Below are 21,615 nucleotides of genomic sequence, written 5' to 3'. Positions count from 1 at the left end.
AAATGTCTTGCTCTTTAGATTGAAACATGCATAATGAGAGAGCTTAGCATCTGTAAATGTGCAAATTGTACATTCAAAATGTAAATAGCTACATTATTTTAGACCATGGGTCTATTTTACTTGTGTCCTGCTCACACATTTGTGTATGCAGAACATGCACTTGTGTAATAAGAGAGTACAGCCGACAAATGAGTCATTCCATTCCAGATCAACTGAGGATCCAGTGGATGGAGCCTTCCCAGCCCAACCTATCCCAGGACACATTGCGCCCGAGTGACGAATTTTGGGCAACTGCAGTTCCATTGCTATGCGAGAGCGGTAAGGGTGGAAAACGAAAGCGATGGCAGGAGTGAAACCCATTGTAGACCAGACCGCTTCATTTTGGTTCGGCCGTCATGGTCTACGAGGCCGACAGAGGCCACCAACCTTCGCCGGCCTCATAGACCGCGTCCTCCGAAGGGGGTGGCCCCAGGATTGGGACACAGCTAGCGTGTGTGTCCATGGATTGACTGGCCAGTCTTGAATATATGTGCCAGCATATGACCTTAGTAGCCCTCATAAGCTTGTCACTGTTCGTGCACACAAACAAGGCAACACTTAAACTTCTGGCATGGCAAGGACAATCATCGTTTACCATGTCCTCAAACCATTACCTCTACACCTAGCCCCCAATACTCAAAAATCATACCCAATCTTAACTAGCACAAAATGCATTAGTCCTAAGTGGAACAGAGTTTGTTATTTTCCAACAGTGAGTAACACACACACACACACACACACACAGACAGACAGACAGACAGACAGACAGACAGGTGCACGCGCACACACACACGCACGCACACACACACACACACACACACACACACACACACACACACACACACACACACACACACACACACACACACACACACACACACACACACAGACAGACAGACAGACAGACAGACAGACAGACAGACAGACAGACAGACAGACAGGCGCACGCGCGCACACACACACACACACACACACACACACACACACACACACACACACACACACACACACACACACACACACACACACACAGACAGACAGACAGACAGACAGACAGACAGACAGACAGACAGACAGGCGCACGCGCACACACACACACACACACACACACACACACACACACACACACACGCACACACACACACACACACGCACGCACGCACGCACGCACGCACGCACGCAGGCAGGCAGGCAGGCAGATATTATGACAGGAGGGGGAAGGCCAGTAAAGATACGGTTACATATATGGTCAGATAAATTATTATTATCATTCCTGGGAATTTCTCTTCTCTTCTCAAGTGTAAATATTACAAATAAGTTAAATATGTGCGGCCACCAGGCTCTGCACTGTTGTCTCTGTATAGATATGACTGCATTCAAGCTTGTAACATGGGTCTCTCTCAGTGCAAAGGTCTGATTCTACCTATCTTCGCATTTTCATCAAAATGAAAAAAAGGAAATTAATGGAAAAGGAAGATGCAACAACAAAATAAAGACAAGATTAAGTGCTACAATTTATCTTCCATCGCGGTTTAAAAAGACCAAACTGCCTTTTGAATAGAACTCAGGAGTCATTCGAGGCGTGGAGCCTCCTGACTGCTCTGAAATAACCCTCACTGGAGAGGTCACTGTCTTCCCCCGGGGTTCTTTACGGTCTTTCCCTTTGAAGCGTTGGTGTTTAGTTCCAGACGTCCTTTATTAACCCTCGGAATCAACAAATACTGTTTTATGGGAAGAGGATGATGATGCAGTGAAGCAGACGGAGCTCTTGGGTCAAGATAAAAAGTTCTGCTAACAGCTCGACTGAGTCAGTAATACAAACAGATACAGTGAGAGAGCCACTGTGTGTACGAGACCTGAGTGTAGGGCAAACACAAACTCCACATCTGCTTGAGAGGCTACATATCAGTGTTGTCAAGCAGTTTTTTATGGGGGGGGGGGTTTGATTAATATTAAATGAGTCCATGAGATTAATATTAACATTTATATGAGGTCTGTTTTGGAGGTTGAAAAATGTGTTGCTTTCCTCAAAAGCCGACATTGTTGAAATGCGACAACTTTAACAATGACAGCAATATTCTTGTAGTATTAACATGTGACAGTAGCAAGAAGTACTGCATTCCGCTAATTTGCTTGACAATTATTCAATTTAATATAAAACACATTTTCCTGCATAGTTTCTACAAGTGAAAATGTTCTTCATGCCAAATGTTTCTTCCTTTTGTACTCTTAGACCACAATTACACTTTTGCCCCAAGCAACTTACAACACGTGTGTTCAAACTCAAAAAGGTGAAACCCTCAAGGGGAAAAAAAGCGTGTTCATTGCGATTGTTGAAGTTGTTTTTGTTGTTGTTGTTGTTGTTGTCATTTTCAGAAATTTAAGGAGGTGCTAGTATGCCGTGTCGAGGTTTAATCTGAAGGGGTTGGATTTCAGCATACGGTGGAAGATGACCCGTACATCTGCATTCCTGACTCCTGTTGGCAGTCCACTGCACCACATTGATCGAGATTAGCAACCGAAAGACCTTCAGCGTGAGGACGCAGCAAATTCACCAGGAGACCAAGGATTGCAGTGGTTGCAAAGAAGAGTATGGGTTTGGAACGGTCTTTGTTATTTGTATTGTTTGACAGTAATCAGACTTGGATTTGAGCTGGATTCCTGCCACCTACACCTTGATTGGAGCTGTCGCTGTGTAATGCACAGGGTTTTGGAATCTGATTTAGCAGTGCTGCAGTATTTACAGATGAAGTACATGCAGCAGTTTGCGATTGTGTCATTTGCTGGCTGACAGAAGTGTGAATGTGTGTTTGGTCAGTTTGATCAGAATCCAATCTCAGCCCGAGAGTCAGTTGACCTCTGACCTGCTGAGCAGTACAGCCTCACAAGCTGTCAGAGTCCGTGCACCACAACCGGCCCTACACATGCAGACACTCACATGTACGCACACACATACACCAACAGTTATTTTTATGCGCGGGCTGAAAGAGAGAAATGCATGCACATGCACATGCACATGCACATGCACACGCACATGCACATGCACACGCGCACGCACACGCGCGCGCACACACACATACATCATCATCAGTCTTTCTGGAGAATCTGTGAATTTACACAACAGCTCTTATTGCTGTCGAGTAAACACAACAGTCGAACTATGGCAACACTTCTGTCGCAGTGTGAATCTGCTCGCTGCAGAGAGTGCCTGAGCCGCTATCCCTTTCATGTGGTGCCGCGTCAACGTTCAACAAGATATCATTTCACAGGAATGAGATGTGTGCATGCTTTTTTATGAGCATAAAAGAAAACATTCTCATAAATTCTGGCAGGGCGAGCGTCTGTCCTGGCTTGTAAGCCTGGGATAGGAAAAAGAAAGAGAAAAAAGACAGCGAGGCCTCTGACTTGGCTCCTGAACAGGGATGGAGGGATCTTTTACGTCCATAAATCATTCTCTCTTAATTCATCCTTTTATCCCATGGGACGAAGTGCAGGCAGGCCCTTTGCTAGGGAGTTGCTAACAATATTGTGGATGCTCACAGGGAGGTACGAGAGGGGGATTGCTATTACTATAGATGTTCGCAGAGTAAATACAGGGTACAAGTAGCATATTACAATGTCTTGCTTGTAAAAGTTGATTATTTTTGTACAATAAAAAAAAATTATAAAGTCTCAGATGTTTGTTTGAAGAATTCAACAGCTAAGGGGTTTTGAGAAAGATACTCATCATTTGATTTATGATATCAGTGAAATCAGATTTTGTGTCTGGGCTCAGTTAAGTGGCGCAGTATGTGCAAACCTGTTAATGATGAAATATAAATGGCTGTTTGTTTGCAGTCCACACACACATACCAGACTAGCAATTTTGAGTTGTTGTGCATAATTCTTGTACCGACTTGCTCACTGTTTCAACCGAGAGTTATGTATTGCTTTGGATATTTCAGATTGCAATAACGAAAAGATATTTACAAATAACCCAAACTCTGCATACCGCCCACTTACAGACACTCTTATCTACATAACATCCCTTCCTAAGATACTGTAACTGCGTCAAAACATTCCACACTCACCTCTCCTTCAGGTCTCTGGTTTTGGGTCAGGCTGGGGTTTGTGGTCTGGCACTGCAGCAGTTTTTGAGGCTGCAGGGCCGAGAGTTTGTCCTTTAGCTCCTGGTTCTCCTTCCTCATCTGCTCCAACTCCTCCAGCCGAGCCCTGTCCTCCCGCTCTTTCTGCTCCCGGAGGTTCTCAATCACTCGCTCCTGCGATTGTAAAAGGAAAGAGAGAGAGTTTGGCAAGAAGTGTGAGTAGGAATATGGTAAAGGCCTTGATAGCTATTATCTGCATAAAAAGACTTGTCCACATCTATAATATGATATGAAATGGATCTTGTTTAGTGTCCAACGTGCAACAGATTGTCAGCGCTGTGTGATTACAGTTCCTCCCTATCATTATTGAAAAATTCGGCACAGTCTCTTGCTGAATAGGATCACCAAGTGCGGCCAAAGACAAACTCAAAAATGGCTGTCATAAATAATATATAAGTAAATATTAATATCATATCACGTGCCAAATATAATAAATAATGTTAGGGACACGAGGAGGTCAGAGCCAAGTAGAGCGGAGAGAGAAAGGAAGAGAAGGGTTGAGGGACAGAGACAGATTTATAGAGAATGGGTTGGACAGCACTGTAGATCACTTCCTAACAACTCCACGTTGCCTACTGATGAACCAAGCTGGAATGTTTACATCATCATTTTTCACTATTCTCTAATCGCAGTGGACGACAGGAGAACCATGGCTCTGGGCATTGGCCTGAGACCAGGTCCGCGCCATGGGTGGCGGAGCATGCAAGGTGTGTGTAGAAGATGTGTGTTAAGCCGTGTGTGTGTGTGTGTGTGTGTGTGTGTGTGTGTGTTTGTGTGTGTGTGTGTGTTTAGGTGTGGACCGAAGTGATTATCAAGGTGTTTATTCAGGTGTTTATTTAGGCACACAGAACAGCTCGGCAACAAGGCTTTACGACGTGGCATCGCTACATGATTGGCAGCTTTAAACCCCTGGGTTATTGGACAAATACAACCACTAACTAGACCTGGCACAGTAACACACTGCATAGTGGGCAAAGGAGAGAGAGAGAGAGAGAGAGAGAGAGAGAGAGAGAGAGAGAGAGAGAGACCACATGGCTAATAGGTCCTGGGTGTTTTCCCCACATTATGAAAAATCTCAAGGATGTTTGGGGTTTAGGGAATGAGACCAGAATGTGATAATAAAACCTGCCTCTATGAGGCTTAAGTGTGGAGCGCTCATAACATCACAGAAAGCGACACACAAAAAGAACACACACACAGACACATACACCAAAGAGCAGGGCCCGGCACGGGCACAATGCCCCGGCCTGTTAATTAGAACCACAGCACTGTGGCGAGCGACTGGCTCCGAGAGCAGGTTTGTGACAGGGTGTGTGATTAGCAACACACACACGCGCTCTTGTAAACACATTACACACACCCTGCGTTGACCACAATGTCTGAAAAGCCTCGCCAAACGTTCGCCTCATCGCAGCTGAGTAATATATAGGCCTGCATCAGAAGTGGTTTCTGGGTAAACAAATGGGCCGACACGGAAAGAGATTTACAGTTTATTGTGCCATAATGCCTTTTATTTCAAAGTCTGTCAGTAACCAAAACACATTTAGGTGATAAAGCATCATATTAAGTGGGGGAATGAAATATCAATGGGCTGTATCTGACTGTATGTTGCAAACGAAACGAAACACAAGTCATCCACAATAGAAAAAAGTGTGTGAATACAATGGAAAAGGATCCTTGATTGAAGTGATTCAACAGACTAAAATTCAACACAATCAATGGAAATAATAGCCCAATACGGCAGCGATAAACACAGACACACAGCCGTTAAGAACGTTCCTGTGTCTGATTCCAAGTAGCCAATGAGAGGTGTTAAAGCACTAAGCATTGTGTAACAACAGAGTAAAACATTTTTTGATATGGAGACATTGTTAACTGACTCTAATATCGTATCTCCTGTACAGAGATTGCAATGCTCAGAGTTGAAACTTTGACCTGGTTTTTCGAATGCTACCACAGGAGGTTTGCTCTGCAAAATGGCCTAATGTTACATCAGAAACACGTGATAACAAATACAGAGGCATACATGTACACATTTACACTGCATGCACATTGGGCCGCATAAAATTGTGGCAGCCGCTGGAGAAGAAGCATTACTGTTGGACATCCAAATATGCCCTAAGTGGGAACTCTATAAACTCTTAACCAGCAGCCGGTGCCAACAAAATGTAAACCGGCATCCATCTTTTTGCCTGCAGTACAAACAAACATGCGAATGGGAAACCATTTTTAGCCCGCGCTGCAATCATTTTTCAGACTGCAGCACCAACAAATGTGCGCTAGCAACAACTTTGAACATGCAACCAGGCTAAGCAAGATGGAGTCACTCTGAAACCTTGCCAGTCACTTCAAGGTAGCGTGTATACACTTCCAGACTGGGGTTTGACATCTCCATGGTCATGGTCAGTATATTATAACATCAAATCTGTCCCGTGTTCAAGCCTGTCTTCAATTACAAATCGCTGGCACCCTGCAACCATGAGTGCAAATCCATAAACACATCGCCAAAGGCTTGTGTAGACCAGGGGGAAAAAACCCCCACCACTATTCAAAGCAAGAATTTGCATCAGAATTCCAGCTTCTTGAAAGTACTCACATCTCCAGTAATACTGGAAAATCAGCACGGTTTTATTGGGTAAATGACCTGTGCGATTAAACGCGGTGCGTTTCCCTGAAAACAAAACACCAAACTGGGCCCGGTCTGGCCATTCATCTTTTAGTGTTTGTGCCGGCATTGCCAGCTCAGTTGTGTTGAGGTGAGGCTTTATGGAGACCAGCTGCTCTCCCGGGTTGCCAGAAAACAACAAACAGGGAATGTTTACGACCAACATCCAGTCTATCGACTCGCCTGTCCGCCCATGTGGAGTGAGTCCGCGTAGTTCACCTTCAACCACATTGTTGTTCAGCAATAAGAAACTATACATAGTCTACACAATGGAGTTATATACAAACTTGATATCATTTGAATAACTCTGGACAGGGAATGTACATTTTCCATTGAAATGTAACATCACATCATGTCTGCATTGTCTCTCTTACTTTGTGACCGTTGCGTGTTTGTTTGTGGCTGTGTTGCCCGTTATTGAATATTCAATCCCTGCATGTTTCTTTGTAGATGTATTTCCAGCTCTGTTTTTTGTTCTCTTCTTTCATATGTCTTTGCAGAAGTAACTCATTTTTCTTACTCTGTCTCCACCCTTGCATTCCTTGACCTTTGCCTCCCTCAATTCTGAGGCCACCTCTTCCATCAGTGCTTTGCCTCTTCTGCCATTCTGCGTTTCCCTTCTTCCGTCCCTCCCCCTTTTCAAAACTCCTGTCCTCCTCTAATTCTATAGATCACCCCCTCCCTCCCCATGTTTGGCGCAGTTACAGACGGGGACTAATCCTCTGTCTATGTTCACCTTGGACCTCCCTCCTACCAGTGCCTCCTTGTCTCCCCTGCCGTTTTCAGACGGGACCTCATCTAGTGTGGTCCAAGGTCTATAAATTAAAAGGCTGTGTCTGTAAATTATGGCAGTGAGTCATAGCGAAGCATGCAACTTAATTAAACTCTACACCGTATACCAGCTTCCTGAAAGACAAGTGTGCCTCAATGTGTAAAAATTTCCATACCGTTCCAGGCCAAGAGGTGGTCTAATGGTTTCACTTTGTGAGTTTTTATTGTCAACATCTGACTAACATGTTTTGGCCTCTCCATCAACAGCATTGCTCGCACCATGCATCCAACAACAGAGCGATGTCCCCGCCCCCCCCATCCCTCACTTTGTTTCGTTACCTTTTCTGACAGAGCCTCCTCCAGTGTGGTCAGGGCTGTGTCTGTATTGCTGGAGTCAGTTTGGAGACCCTGGACCCTTTCCCTCAACCCAGCCAGCTGTTTGTCCTTATCCTTTAACTGCTCCAACAGGTTCTCAATCTGGAGAAAGAGAAGCAGAAAAAAATTGAGCCAAGGTTAGTAGCGTATTAATCTGAAACAAGCACATAACAACTACAAAGAATAAAAGAATCAAAGGGAGAAAAGGTTCAACTTGAACCTGAAAGGTTAAGAAGCATTCTGTGCAATGCACCACAATACCACAATACCAGGACCAGAGTACCACGAACAGAAACGATCCCATTGGCCACTGATTCGTTGAGAAGATGAACCTAGATGCTGAATAGTGTTCGCAGCCTCTGGCTGCATTCTCCAATTTCCTGCTGTAATGTCTTCCACTCCGGCCCGGTATCTCAAAGATGAGCAGCAATGAAAGCCTCCACTGTATATGGCTTTAGGTAAAGACGATTACGGATTGGATCCATAAGGAAAGTAGAGGGTAATTATATTGCTAAGAATGACTACAGCATGACACTGGAGTGCTTCCATCGACCCCAAGTCCCTGTCACCTCTTTGTTTGTTTGATTAATTTCAATGATCACAAGCAGCACAATATTTCCCGACCGTTCCCTGTAATATTTTGTGAAGTGTCTTTTTTTCCCCAACAGATTTTTGTCCAAAAAAAAGTGGTGGTTAACTTTTACAGTTATTAACAGCTTACAGCTTAAAGCTTCAGTGTTACTTCAGCCCATTTACTTTCAGGACCATGGGTCCTATCTTATACATGGTGCCAAGCGGCACAAAGCAAAATGCTACATATAGTTTCAGACCGACACGTGTCATCATCCCGTCAAGCGCCCTTGTTGTTTAAATAGCAAATGCACTTGCAGCCCTCTGAGTGCCCATGGGTGTGTTGGTCTTTAAAGGAGGTTTGCTCAGACTCATTGTTGCCCTGCTATCTCGAGGCAGAAGAAAGTGATTGCTCCAAGTACGAGATGAAGTACAAATCTTTTTTTTTCCAGCGTAAAAGTGGATTCGGACACGCCCTAAATGCACCCGCACCGTGGGCTTATGACCGTGCGCGTAGATCGTTCAAATACAGCCCGTGTCCCTGCATCTGCCCCTCTGTGGCTAACCTCGTGTCGCTAAAGTGGTGGCGTAATAGCCAGTTGTGGTGTTCAACAGCCTTTATCTGATGATCGCTTGCAAAACAGAACACAAACGTACATAAAGACACATTCACAGGCACACACGGACTCACACAGGCACAAAAGGCCCCCAAGCTGTGACAAGCAAAACACTAGCAGATGTAGCTGGAACAGGACACGGCACATGTAATGAAACTCCAGGTCTACAAATCATACTGAATAAAAATATGAACGCAACAGTTTGGATTTTGCTCCCATTTTCATTGAGTTTAAATAAGAGATGTAGGGAGTTATTCCTCTCAAATTTTGTTCACAAATGTGTTTAAATCCATGTTAGCGAGCTCTTCCCCTTTGGCAAGATCATCTATCCACCTGAGAGGTGTGGCATATCAAGATGCTGATAACACAGCACAATCATTGCACAGGTGTGCCTCATGCCGGTCACGATAAAAGGCAACCGCAAAATGTCAAATTGTGTCAAACGCTACAAGGCCACGGATGTCGTTAGCTGCTAAGGGCACGTAGTGCTTAGTTCCTGTCCAGCGACCACGTGTCACTATGCAAATATTGGACATACACTGAGTCGTGAAACTGATAAACTGTTGTTCAGCCGTCTGTAACTTTGCTTTAAATTCCAGGACAGGTTTCATTTGTTTTGTTGATTGAAGGTTGAATGAAATGATTTGCAGTGTGATTTCTAATACTTAAACTTTAAAAGAGCTTGCGTCTGCAGATTATGATTTAGCGTAGTTACAAAGGGACGGCACATCTGGTGATAGGACATGCCGACTTGCTAGTGGCTCATCTTTACTTCTATGCTCACACTCCTTTTTCAACGATGAGTTCATATTTACAGCTAGTTCAATTTGAAGAGTTGATGGACCCCTGAGATTCCGACACACTGGCACTGAGCATTACTTCAGACTCCTTCAGCGGGGTTTTTTTTCTACAGACAAAGCACCATTCAGTCACTGGTGCAAAACTTTAATACCATATTTGACCCAAGTGGTCCTTTCTCAGATCAGGGATGTGTTATGCGAAAGAGAGACACACGCACTGAAAAGAATTCATTATTTAATGAACATGAGAATCCAATAAAAACAAGGAAAGCACCCGGGGCCATCGAGAGACCACATTTCAACTGAAATGATGACAGGGTAAAAAATGTCCAGTGGGGAGAATGAGCTACATTCCAGTCATGGGTACATAGATAGATAATGTCCAAATCTCCACAGCTATTTTACAAATGAATCCAATTAGACTGTAGACTTTGGTGTTCTCTGCTCCCCGGAGGGCAAGAGCAAGGACTTAAAGGAGACATCTTGGTTTTAGAAATGAAGGGGAAAGTGGCGGGGCGGGGGGGGGGTGGGGGGGGCTTTGGGAAAATACAGCCAGTACCCTTCGGCAAATCTTGATAGGTTAATGACAGTCATTACACAACCAAGCTAAAGGCTCTGATAGGGCCGCACATAAGCGGTGGGGACATTAAACACTTCAGGGAATGATGGGAAAGCTTTCACACTACCAAAGTCAGATTAAATTCCCAGCAGTTCATTATTGCCATGGGTGTGTTCGATGGGACTTTAGGGCAGACGCTGTGAGAGGGACTGAGAGATGCGAGGGCGATGTGGGTCTCGTGATTTATTCTCTAATGTTTCTCTTGTTTGGAGTTAGTGGGCTGGAGACTTTTCACATGAGCCGTCTTCAGACATGAACGGAAAATTTGGTTGGGCCATTTTCTGGAGTTTGCACGTATACATAGTCTTTCACATGCGAAACGAGCACAGCAGAGGATTGCTCGAGTCAGATGCGTTCACACCAACTGGAAAATCTCCAGAACATTCAGTGCCATCTGGAGAGAGCATGCACGAGGCAGGACATGGCGATAAGTCAACTGTGTTTTTGTTCGCCGTCATCAACACGCCCACTCGCTCGCTGTGATTTTTTTCGGATATTTCCCTGCTGTATTCTCACACGGGCTCACTCTGACATTTTGTGGAAATACCACTTGGGGGCTGGCAGGAAAAGTTTTCGCACAATGTTCTGAGCAACATTTGCGTTCTCACATACAGCCCCTTACGGACTTCAAAAATCAGCTTTGGTTTCCAAGGGAAGTGGGCACTTGAGGGCTAAAGCAACATTCATTATGACATTCATGACCACCACATCATTGAGCAATAGTGATGCTTATCAAGATAAACAATAAACAAAGAAGGAAGTACATACAAACCAAATAACAGTTAGTTAGGCCTGCTACAGCAGCTCAGCAGCTTGACATACCCTGTTTTTCTAAATACGCACAAAAACATCTACATATGCACTCGTGCACACTCTTGCTCCCTGTCCCCATGGGCACCACAGAGTCCTATTCCAGGTCAGATTGAGCATGTCGCCGCTGGTCTTAGATAAATGATTACATTCTTCACCAGGCCTAAATTTGCTTTGGCCTGGTCGCACAGAATAACAACCACGCGATGAAATATTTAGCTTCGTCCGCTCGGCCTTCTGTGAAATTGTGCATAAAAAACACAACTCAAACCTTGCAGCGGTGGGGTGAGAATGAGTCACCTGAGACACGGATATGGGAAAGAGGGCAAAGAATTCTGTCAGAATTCCCAAAGTCAAAACACACTCTCCGAAAGAGAAATGCCTTTTTGTGGACAGGCGAGGCACAGGGCAGCTGCAGTGAGAGGGGGGGCTCCCTTTCAGTAGCCTGGTTGTTATGATGAGGACAGCAGTCATTCATTTTATCTTTCAGTATATGAGGCTACCTCCAACTCTACTCCATCATATCTTCACACACACGAACGCACACACACACGAGCAAGCACACACACAGAAGCTTTTATCATTAAACCACTGTGTATATGTCATCCCATTCTCCAACCACACACACCTCCCACTGAAGCAGACCACCTACGATAAGCAGCTACCATGACTCTGTGGGCCAGGCACCGCGGTGTGGACTGTCTGTCTCAGCGCGTGTGCATCCCCTTGGGAAATCATGACGTCGGTCTCGGTCGTCTCCCACACATATGGCTCCCCACTGTTTACAACCGTACTGTTTTGACTCTGATAACTTTATCAACGAGCTGATAGGACGGGACCAGGTTCCCCTGAAACTTGGGAGTGTTGATGCACGGTTACCTTCCTCTGACCTTGACTTGACATGACAGTTAACTACAGCTGAACAGTCTCAAATCTAAAACTTCCAGGGTTGGTGGGTTGTCGAGATTTCATGACAAGGGATTTTTCATCATTGAAATGCTTTTTGGAAAATTACTACTCATCATTGACATAATTTTGTAAAAAGATGCAGAGGGGCCGATGCAACTACGGTTTTAAAAATCATAGCGGTGTGGTAATGAAAACATATATATTGTACATGTAAAAGATATGGGAACAAGGACGGGTTACAAATGAGCTTTTATAATCTATCAACTAGTTAGAATAAATTAGTGGATGAAAATTGGGCTGTGATACATAGAGATATTAGTGGAACAAAACTTTATGAAGTGCCATTTATTATTTCTAGAATAAGAGACAAATATTTAAAGGGTTGGGGGGGGGTGTAAGGCAACAGCTGTCATAAATTGAAATAAAGGGGAAAAAATGAATAGTTCTAAACAAGATTGTTTCCCTTCTCTACTCAGTGGGCTCATAAACCCATTGTGAGACTCGCTGTTCCATTGTGGTGGCCGTCTGTACAGTAGGATCGTGATTAGGACAAGCTGAGTTCTAACGTAGTGGGAGAGAAGTTAGTGAAATGCTATCAGGCCCTGTGTCTCCGACGAAAAATCGGGACCTAAAAACAGCTTGTTCCGCAGCAGAACCACAAACCCGGTCGACCCGTCTGCCTTCCATCCAAACTAAGTCCCAGAACTCTGTGGCCTTGAGAAGAATCATTTTCTGCGGAGCTCAAGGGAGACCAGCGTGGCGCATGACCACCATAAAAATACAATCATTTGTATTTTTAAAACTCTTTTGGAACAATAAAAATACCAAGCAATAATTGGTCGCCCTCTTCTGAAAGGCCACTCATTTTTCTGCGCTTGTCATCGCCCCTGAAAATATGACAGGGACAGTAGTAAAACCCAAAGATCCTGGCGCTGACACGTACACGTGTGTGTGCATGTGCAAATGCATGCACGCACGCACGCACGCACACACGCACACACACACACATGCACACACACACGCACACACGCACACGCACACTCATACAGAGCCACATTCAAATGCACAGGAGGTCATCAACCACAAACTGATCAATATGTTGTGACATGGCGTGTACTTCGCCAGAGAAATCTAGGTCACAGTCAAACAGAAACCCTAATGAAAGAGCGCATACTGCTACTGCTGCTACTAAGTACTCCACAATCACACACTGCGATCCAAGTAAAGCATGTACATATTAAACTTGGAATTCATATTATGTTTGTGCGTGTGTGTGTACACCTGCGAATAGTGTTCTCATCTCCTGCCACCAGAGCTTGTTGATTCCCGGGTTAATAAAGGACTTCCTCCACTCAGCTGTGGCTCTTCAAAGAGACAACACACTCTGGTCATGAGGCCCGGGGACGACAGTGACCTTTCCAGTGTCAGGAGGGGGGTGGCCTTGCCCTTCATTTAACCCCTGTTCCACCACCGCCGCCGCCGCCGCCGCCCTGTATCTGCCTGTGAAACGCAACCAACATGGGCAACACCGGTCGATTGTGGGAGCAGTGATAATGTGTAAGCTGGCGCCCCCGTGTGGCAAATTGCTACCACGGGCCAATTCATTCGCTTGCACGACTCGCAAGGTTGTTTAAAATGAAAAAGTGTTGGGTTGGTGGTGTGTTTTTGTTTTCAATGCTTACACTGTGTGAGGGCAGCCGTGCGGCACACAGTCACAGAGGAGTCCCAAAAGGCTCTCTGAATAAGTAAACTATATGAGATGCCATACATCTTCACTTGGAGGAGCAGAGCGACACACTGGAGCTAGAGCCCCCTCTGCTCTCAGATTTTACTTGTAGTATTCAGGAAAGACGATTCCTTGAATAAGCAGCTCAACATAGAAATGTCACAAAGCACAAATAGCTACTAAAAGGGAACAACCAGCTTTTCTTCAGAAAAAAAAGTTTAGTACCCTTCTCTATCTCTAAAAACCACTGAGTCGTCTGCTTGGGAATGATAGGGGAACAACATGCAACACAGATACCTTATAAAGCAGAAAATGACACCTCTCCCCAATTCCCCTGAAATGACCTTTCTGATGTCATGCTCCTTTGCCCGAGGAGTCATTACTCATCTGTTATCGACCGTAACGACGGAGCACAATGACTTCATAAGACGAGTGGTGCCCGGGAGAGGGAGGGAAAAGAGGGGAGGGTCAAGGTTCTGAAATCATCACACACTTTTCTAAATGAGTAAAAGTAGAAGTCATTCTTTATTTCTGTCGGAGAACAGAAATGAAAAAGAATACAGTACACGTCAAAGAGTGTAAAACAGTTGCAAAATCTGCCTCTTCGATTAAGGAATGAGGAGTTTTTTCTGTGCTTTGATCTGTTGGAAAAAGACTTGCCTGCAGTAGAGGGCTGGGCACAACTGCACACTAACATATGTTGTGCCATTGTGCACCCGCATGTGTGCCATAGCATGTCGGCATTTCTGTCTAAATCCACTGTGCCGTTCCCTCCCAAACGTCTCGCCTCCGAACCATCCAGTGTTGACAAGCCAAACAGGCAGGTCTTCGCCTACTCAACAACCAAAGAATGTCATGAAATGGAGCAGGGAACAAACGAAAGAGACAGGGTTTTCTACGGGTTTCACTCCGATTACGACCGTGGCCTTTGATTCTTTCGGCATACTTCCTCTCCATTGCCCCAACATTCATTTTGCTCCTAACCACCAGTGCCTCTTAAGAAATACAGAGGGGCTCTGTGTCCATCAGCAATACACACACACACACACACACACACACTCTCATTTGAATGCGACACACAGGCACATAAATATATACAAAAGCAGACAGACACACACTTAGCTCATACAGAGAAACAAGCATATACTGAACACACACAAACGCATAAGATACGCCTCTTTATCACTAATCATACATTTGTTTTAATGTTGTTTTATAAAGGGTCACTGAATTTGTTCAGATACATGAGGTTCTCGCTCGTTCCTGAAATAAAGTTCTGAAAATTCTGTCATACGAGACAAGGAACACCTACAAAAGTGGATATTGTGAGAAACTGTGAAATGCAGCAAAAAGATCTGGAAACAGGTCAAACTAAAAACTGTTCTCCAGAACAATTGCATATTATTTCACGGCCAAAGTGCGAGCGGCGGTCCTAATTCACACGAGGTTATAATTTAACAGAGAATTACGGTTAACATTAACATCATTTCATTTTTAGAATCCCACATGAAAGAAGTGAAACAAAAGTGCCATGAAATTAAACGTGAAATTAAACACAACACACAACTGTAGTAGGAGGGAGCCAAGGAATTCCATCAGCAGCAAGGTGGTCGGGAGGCTAAAGATTATGTATGATTTCAATTTTGCATTTGGGCCAAAACCACAGTACAATGTCAATCTGCATAAATTAAAGATACTTTAATCAATAAAAGTGAAAGAATCCCCGCAATAAAACTGTTCGGACACATCCTAGTTGTGGGCTGTGGTTTTAATGCATTTTTTTAACGTGTGGCTTATACTGTACATAGAGTACCGTTCTTTGAGGAACACACACACACACACACACACACACAAAATCAGGCAGTGATTATTATGAAAGTCGGGCCAGGTTCAGGCAATGGGTGCTGCATATAGCACCTTGACACATGACAAGCAGACATCCTCCCCCTCACCCCACACATTCCTCCAGAAAGTCATTCACACACAGACCCTCTGCTGCTTTCATACATATAAATTAGACACACACACACACACACACACACACACACACACACACACACACACACACACACACACACACACACACACACACACACACACAACATACAAAGGGATCCAGACAGAAAGAGGATAGAGAGACAGTGAGAAATCCACGGCGAGTTATGTTTTTGGAGCAGGGAGAGCCTCCTGCAGACCCCGAGCTGTTCGATGAAGACAGATTGCGCTTGTGCGAGCTAGACTGTATACGTGAGCGCGAGTGTGTCTGCGTGTGTGTGCCGGCCAAGTTGATCCATGTCCACGCTCTTTAGGCTCAAGACCCTATCTCTGCCCCCCTCAGCTGCGGAATGCTGCAGTGATTGCTGGGTAATTACCCCGACGCTTTATTCCTCTGCTCCCAGCGCCATTAGTATTAACTCTTTTCTTTTTCTCCTCTTTGGAGCGAGGGAAGGGGAGCCCTTTGATCTGCGACAAAGAAAGAGAGAAAGAAAGAGAGAAAGAAAGAAAGAAAGTCATATGTGGCCACCCTGCGGGGACCACAGCAGCTGTGAACTAACCTGTAACTATAACCCTAACCAGCCTCGCTTTACAGGGATCTGGTCCAGACGGGTCAAACACAGCATCGAGTCATATGGTTCATATGGGAGATCAAGAGTCAAACTGTGACCCACTTCCACGTGAGAGTGTTATAGAGGGCCTGAAGTGCCTGTCTGAGGTCTTTAAGTATGAAACGCTTTTTACAGTGGACTGCCGACAGGTGAGGTCACACCAGGTCATCCTGAGTTATGGCTCTGAGTCATTATCAGGACAAAGGTCAAGTTCAAGTTCTCCATCAAGTCAGAGAGTCATCAAACATTTCTGATTCCTTGAACTGAAGTGCAATTTCGTCTGCGTGCCTGTTGTGGTCGGCAGAAGATGGACGTGAACGGCCGTAGCCCGGGTTCGTCTTGACTGATGTGTAGCCTGGCTCCAATCAGCCGGCCCCGGGCTCTCACCATTAACCTCGGCTGATTGCTGATAGGAGCAGAAGGGGGGGGGGGCTATTACAGGCTGTTTACCGGAACCTCCCCAGCTCCAGCGGGCTTATCTGTAGCCATGACTCTGCACTGTGATTGGTCAGATGGAATCCATTAGGATGAAAGCCATTGGTGGCCTCATCACCGATCTATCAGATCACAAACACGCTCACACTCATGCAGTAAAGAAATAATCTACTGTGTGAGTATCTCTGAGAAATACAGCTGTTGTACAGACAATCGCCCACCTGGAAGAGAAACGGTACAATGAATCTGTGTTTGTCAGTCACTGTTAAACATTTACTCATCTGGCAGATGCTTTCATCCAAAATTACTTAAAGATCATAAGAAGTTCACCCAAAGTGCACAGTTGTGCTAGTTAGGCAAGTGAGGGCGTTAGAGTCGAAAAGGAGAGGAGGTGGTCGCAGCAGAGACTGAAGACAAAGGGGCACACCCCTGCTCTGATGGCATTTGGTACCATATTGCCCCATCGGGGGACCAATGGAAATGCCAGACGACGTCCCTCGGAGGAACACAGAGGCTGAAAAGGAACACAAGTTCCCTCCATTGAATTCAAATAGGTGGGTTCAGACCGAGAAGTCGCTCTGCAGGCAAGAGTGTCGATGAGCCGCGAAATGACAGGTGCCCCTTTTAGGCCGATCGAAGACCAGATGTGCAGCCACATTCCGCACCATCTGTGAGGGTTTCACTGTGCAAGAGGGGAGGCTTTGCCAGAAGTGCACTGCAGTAGTCAAGGCCCTAATAACTTGTGTCTTACAACATCCTCATAAAGGTTCAAATGTCAGAGCACTCGACGTTTACGAAGCCAGTGCAGTTTGATCATTTTCTGATGACTAACCTGATGAACCTTGGCTGAAGTTACTTTTTGAAACTGCAGTAAAATTTCAGTCAAGACTCAAGGGTATTGAGGTTTGACACACACACAGTGTGCCAATGTTGGATTAATGTAACACTGATGCGTGATGTCCTCTTGCCCTCTCTATCGACATGAAGCACTTCCCCTCATGTGCTTCTCACTGCAGTGCCAGTGTTGTTCTTGCGGTTGAGAGAAAAGCGAGAGAATAGCACCGAAGACAGGGTGAGCGAAAAGCCTGGAACATGAAACAAGGTACATGACAATTGAGAGAATCAAGTGTTAAGTTAAACCTCAATGAAATGATTTAAAAAATGGACGGACAGAAAGGCGAGTACTCCAGAGAGGGTGGGTGAGAGAAAGGAGGAGAAATGTAGAGTGGGACCATCTCTTTCACTCTCTCTCTCTCCCTCTCTACTTTTCTTCACAATGAGAGGCGTAGCTGTGCGGATGACACCAGTCCAGCTGAAGTGCTGAAAGAGACGGAGCTCCGAAGCGGAGCCGGGCTCCCCCCTGAGAAAGGCGACGGGACACCCCCTAGACACTATCATAACTAACAGAAACTCTTGTGTAAAGGGCATCCTTTCCTAGGTAGACATGCAAACATACGTACGCATATTGCCCAGCATGGTCCAGGCAGACGTAATCAAACCTCGCCCGTCTGTGGTCGCCATAGGAAGGGAACACGATAGGGGATACTATGCTTCCATGCACGCAGCCTGGCTTTTTTAAAAGCATGAATATGGATCGAGACGACCACAGTGTTTGAACATGAATAACGCATGTATGCCAAAACTGCACCACAACCGGCTCTGCGTGTGCACCTCAAACACCCCTACCCCCCCCCCAGCGAAAGAAGAGGGGGGGAAAAAAAAGGAACCAAATATGAAAAAAATAAATAAATAGATCCATCATTATGCATTGGTCATGGTCTCATAGACCAACCGCTCAAACAGAGCTCCCACTGTTCTGTCCCGATACACTGGTTTAAAAGAAGGCCTGCACAAACCGAGCGCGTGCATTTTCTTTTTTTTTATTTAAAGACCAGGTCCTCATTATTTTGAGTTAAACTCAGCCCCTGACTATTACGGTCAACGTAGGGATCAGACTACAGCCATGACATCATGGTGCCACGCTACGAATCATTGTGACTGTCCGTGAAGAGGCCTGTAGGAAAAGATAAAAATCCTCAGACTCTACCGCGACGGAAAGTCGGGCACGGAGGAGTGATACATACTGCGACGACAGTCGGCCTCCGCAGTGTTTCACTACAACGACGTCCAAAATGGATCACATCTGTATGTGCGTCTATTTGTGTTTCATCTGCCGACCGGTCTTTGAGTTACTTCTCCTATATTTTAAATCCCTTAAAGAGAGCGTATTGAAGAGTGGCACTTTACCATTCAGAAGTTACACACTTTAAAAGTATTCTCATTTGTATCTACATTAAGTTTTTCATTTGAATTTTTCCAATTTATCTTCACCAGGCATCTTGTGGAGGCAGGCATATATTTATCCTTTTTTTTCTCATGCCTGCCCTGAGAAGACTTCAAACACGCAGAGTCACTCTACGTCTTTTGCAATTTTGGAACTCAATAACTTAAAGGCCTGCTGATTCCAAACTACACTCCTGTCTTCCCCGGCGTAAACAGATCTGTAAGTAACAGCCTGGGAAAATGGGGATTCGGAAAACAAATCAGACAGTGAAGTGACAAGTGAGTACACAGTGTGGCTTCACTCTGTAAATCGTAGCCAACAGGCCCAGGTGTTACGGTGTTTTAGACCTGGATTTAAGTTTTGAATTCCATTTGTACAATGTCACCAAAATAGCATCTGTTTGAGAAATATCACCGTGGGATTATTAGTCATAACATATTACAGGGTTGGAAAAGCCAAATTACAAGAAACATATTTTCTCATGTCCTCTCGAGGTATCTAGCCATATTGTTTCTAGTAGGTCCTATTTGTCCAATTTTGCTGGCGCCATCCAAACACAACAGAGATTAATGCAGTTTGTGCTGCTCCCAGCATTGAAAAAAAAAAAAGAATGTACAGCAATATCTGTGGGTCACTCACTATTAACAGTTTTCATTGGAACTGTAGCCCACTGACGAAAGAGTCCTTGTAAAAACTGTCGACAGCATCTTGACAAATGAGTTTGTTCCTGGTAAATCACAATCCAAATCCCGTAACGGAAGACCAAAATGAGGTAAACAACACCACTGCGTCTTGCGGTTGCACGGATCTTCTTTTTTTTATTTTTAAATAGTAATAAACTCTATGATTTAAACAAGCCTGTGTTTGCATTTTTCCATCGCCGCTGTTTGCAACTCCACGACTCTTGCAAATATTAGCACTATGCCGACAAAGTGCAGCTAAAGAAGATGAAGCAAAACTCAAAGAAGGGGAGGCACGGATTAGGAATGACGAATTACAGATGAAACAATTTCACTACGGCTGAAGACAAATTGCACTGGAAGTTGAAAGAATGAAGAGAGAAATGCTCCACCATGAATGAAACAGCACCATCGTGGCACCTGTTGAGACACGGGGGAATTATATATTCCTTTTAAGAAGGGCCCTGACGGAATGATTTTTAATTTACCGAGCTTGTTTGAGTTGATCTGACTTTGAATAGAGCTGTGCCGTGTATGAACTAGAACATTTTAATTTCTGGAAAATGCCAGAGTGAGCCCATGTGAGAGTGCAGTGGGAAAATCGATGGAAAATTCTCAGCGAGCAACTTGGCACGTTGATGACTGTAAACGAGAAAACACTGCTTTCCACAGCGCGCGTCTGACCCAGACATTCTCCTTGAAACGTAACAGAAGTGTCATATTGACAGTGTTTTTGAGAGAAACTCCAGTATATCTTTGAGTTGCAATAGTTGTGAAGAAAAAACAATGGATGCATCAGTCAAAAGGATCGGAGTTCTTCCAGGAGGGGTAATACAAGTTGGTTAAAACGTAAGACATGCGGATTCTCACTGAGATGGCAAAATGCTGCACTGTAAAAGCTGCAGTTTGCTGTCTTTCTTGAAATTCACGGTTATCTCGTACAGCCCGTAAATGTTGTACTTCATGTGCTACTATATTTAGCTGACAGCTGTATTTACTATTCACATTCAAAAGTCATTATGATGAATGGAAGTGTTCAAATGAGCTATTTGAGCTATGGTAGACCGCGAAGACTACACTGTGCCAAAATCGGAGAACTGCAAATCTAATTTGAGCTGCTACATTAAGGTCGTCTTCATCGCAGTTGATTTGCTGGATGTGGGAACAGCGTCATTGCGGAAGTATCACCCTTTGGTTAGGATATACATCCTTGGCATTTCAGATTTTTGTCTCTGGAGAACTTCGTACATCCTGCAAACACACCCGGAGCTTGTCACCGTATTTTACAACAAACCAGTGGTAACTTATAGAGCCTGAAGCCCAGAAAGGAAACCAGCTTTGACTCTCAGCTCCACTCCTGCCGTTTCCCCTGGGACACAGCACAGTAAATTATAGCCTCCTGGGATTGTTGGGAAATGGGAAGCATGGAAAACCAATCAGAATGCAGTAAGTGTACACAGTGTGGCTAATGGAGTGAAACACCTGTCGGTCCACAATGTGGAAAAAATACATGGCTGATTCCTCTTTAAATGAGATTTCTTTCTTCTTCATAATATTTAAGACG

General features: G+C 44.7%; 1 protein-coding gene across 1 annotated transcript in view; it reads right to left on the bottom strand.

Annotated features, from left to right (window-relative positions):
• Window positions 1-21,615, bottom strand: part of LOC118317076 (ERC protein 2-like) — a 140,329-nt gene that overhangs the window by 85,482 nt on the left and 33,232 nt on the right. Inside the window, exons 9-10 of the mRNA XM_047331126.1 lie at window positions 7,960-8,097; window positions 4,110-4,298 (exon numbers count right to left, since the gene is read on the bottom strand). Of these exons, the coding sequence (XP_047187082.1) occupies window positions 4,110-4,298; window positions 7,960-8,097 (327 nt within the window). The remainder of the gene's footprint in view (window positions 1-4,109; window positions 4,299-7,959; window positions 8,098-21,615) is intronic.

The sequence above is a fragment of the Scophthalmus maximus genome, chromosome 3, assembly GCF_022379125.1.
Source record: "Scophthalmus maximus strain ysfricsl-2021 chromosome 3, ASM2237912v1, whole genome shotgun sequence".
Classification (NCBI taxonomy): Eukaryota; Metazoa; Chordata; class Actinopteri; order Pleuronectiformes; family Scophthalmidae; genus Scophthalmus; species Scophthalmus maximus.
The sequence above is the reverse complement of the archived record's forward strand: the minus strand, read 5'-3'. Positions and strand labels throughout refer to the sequence as shown.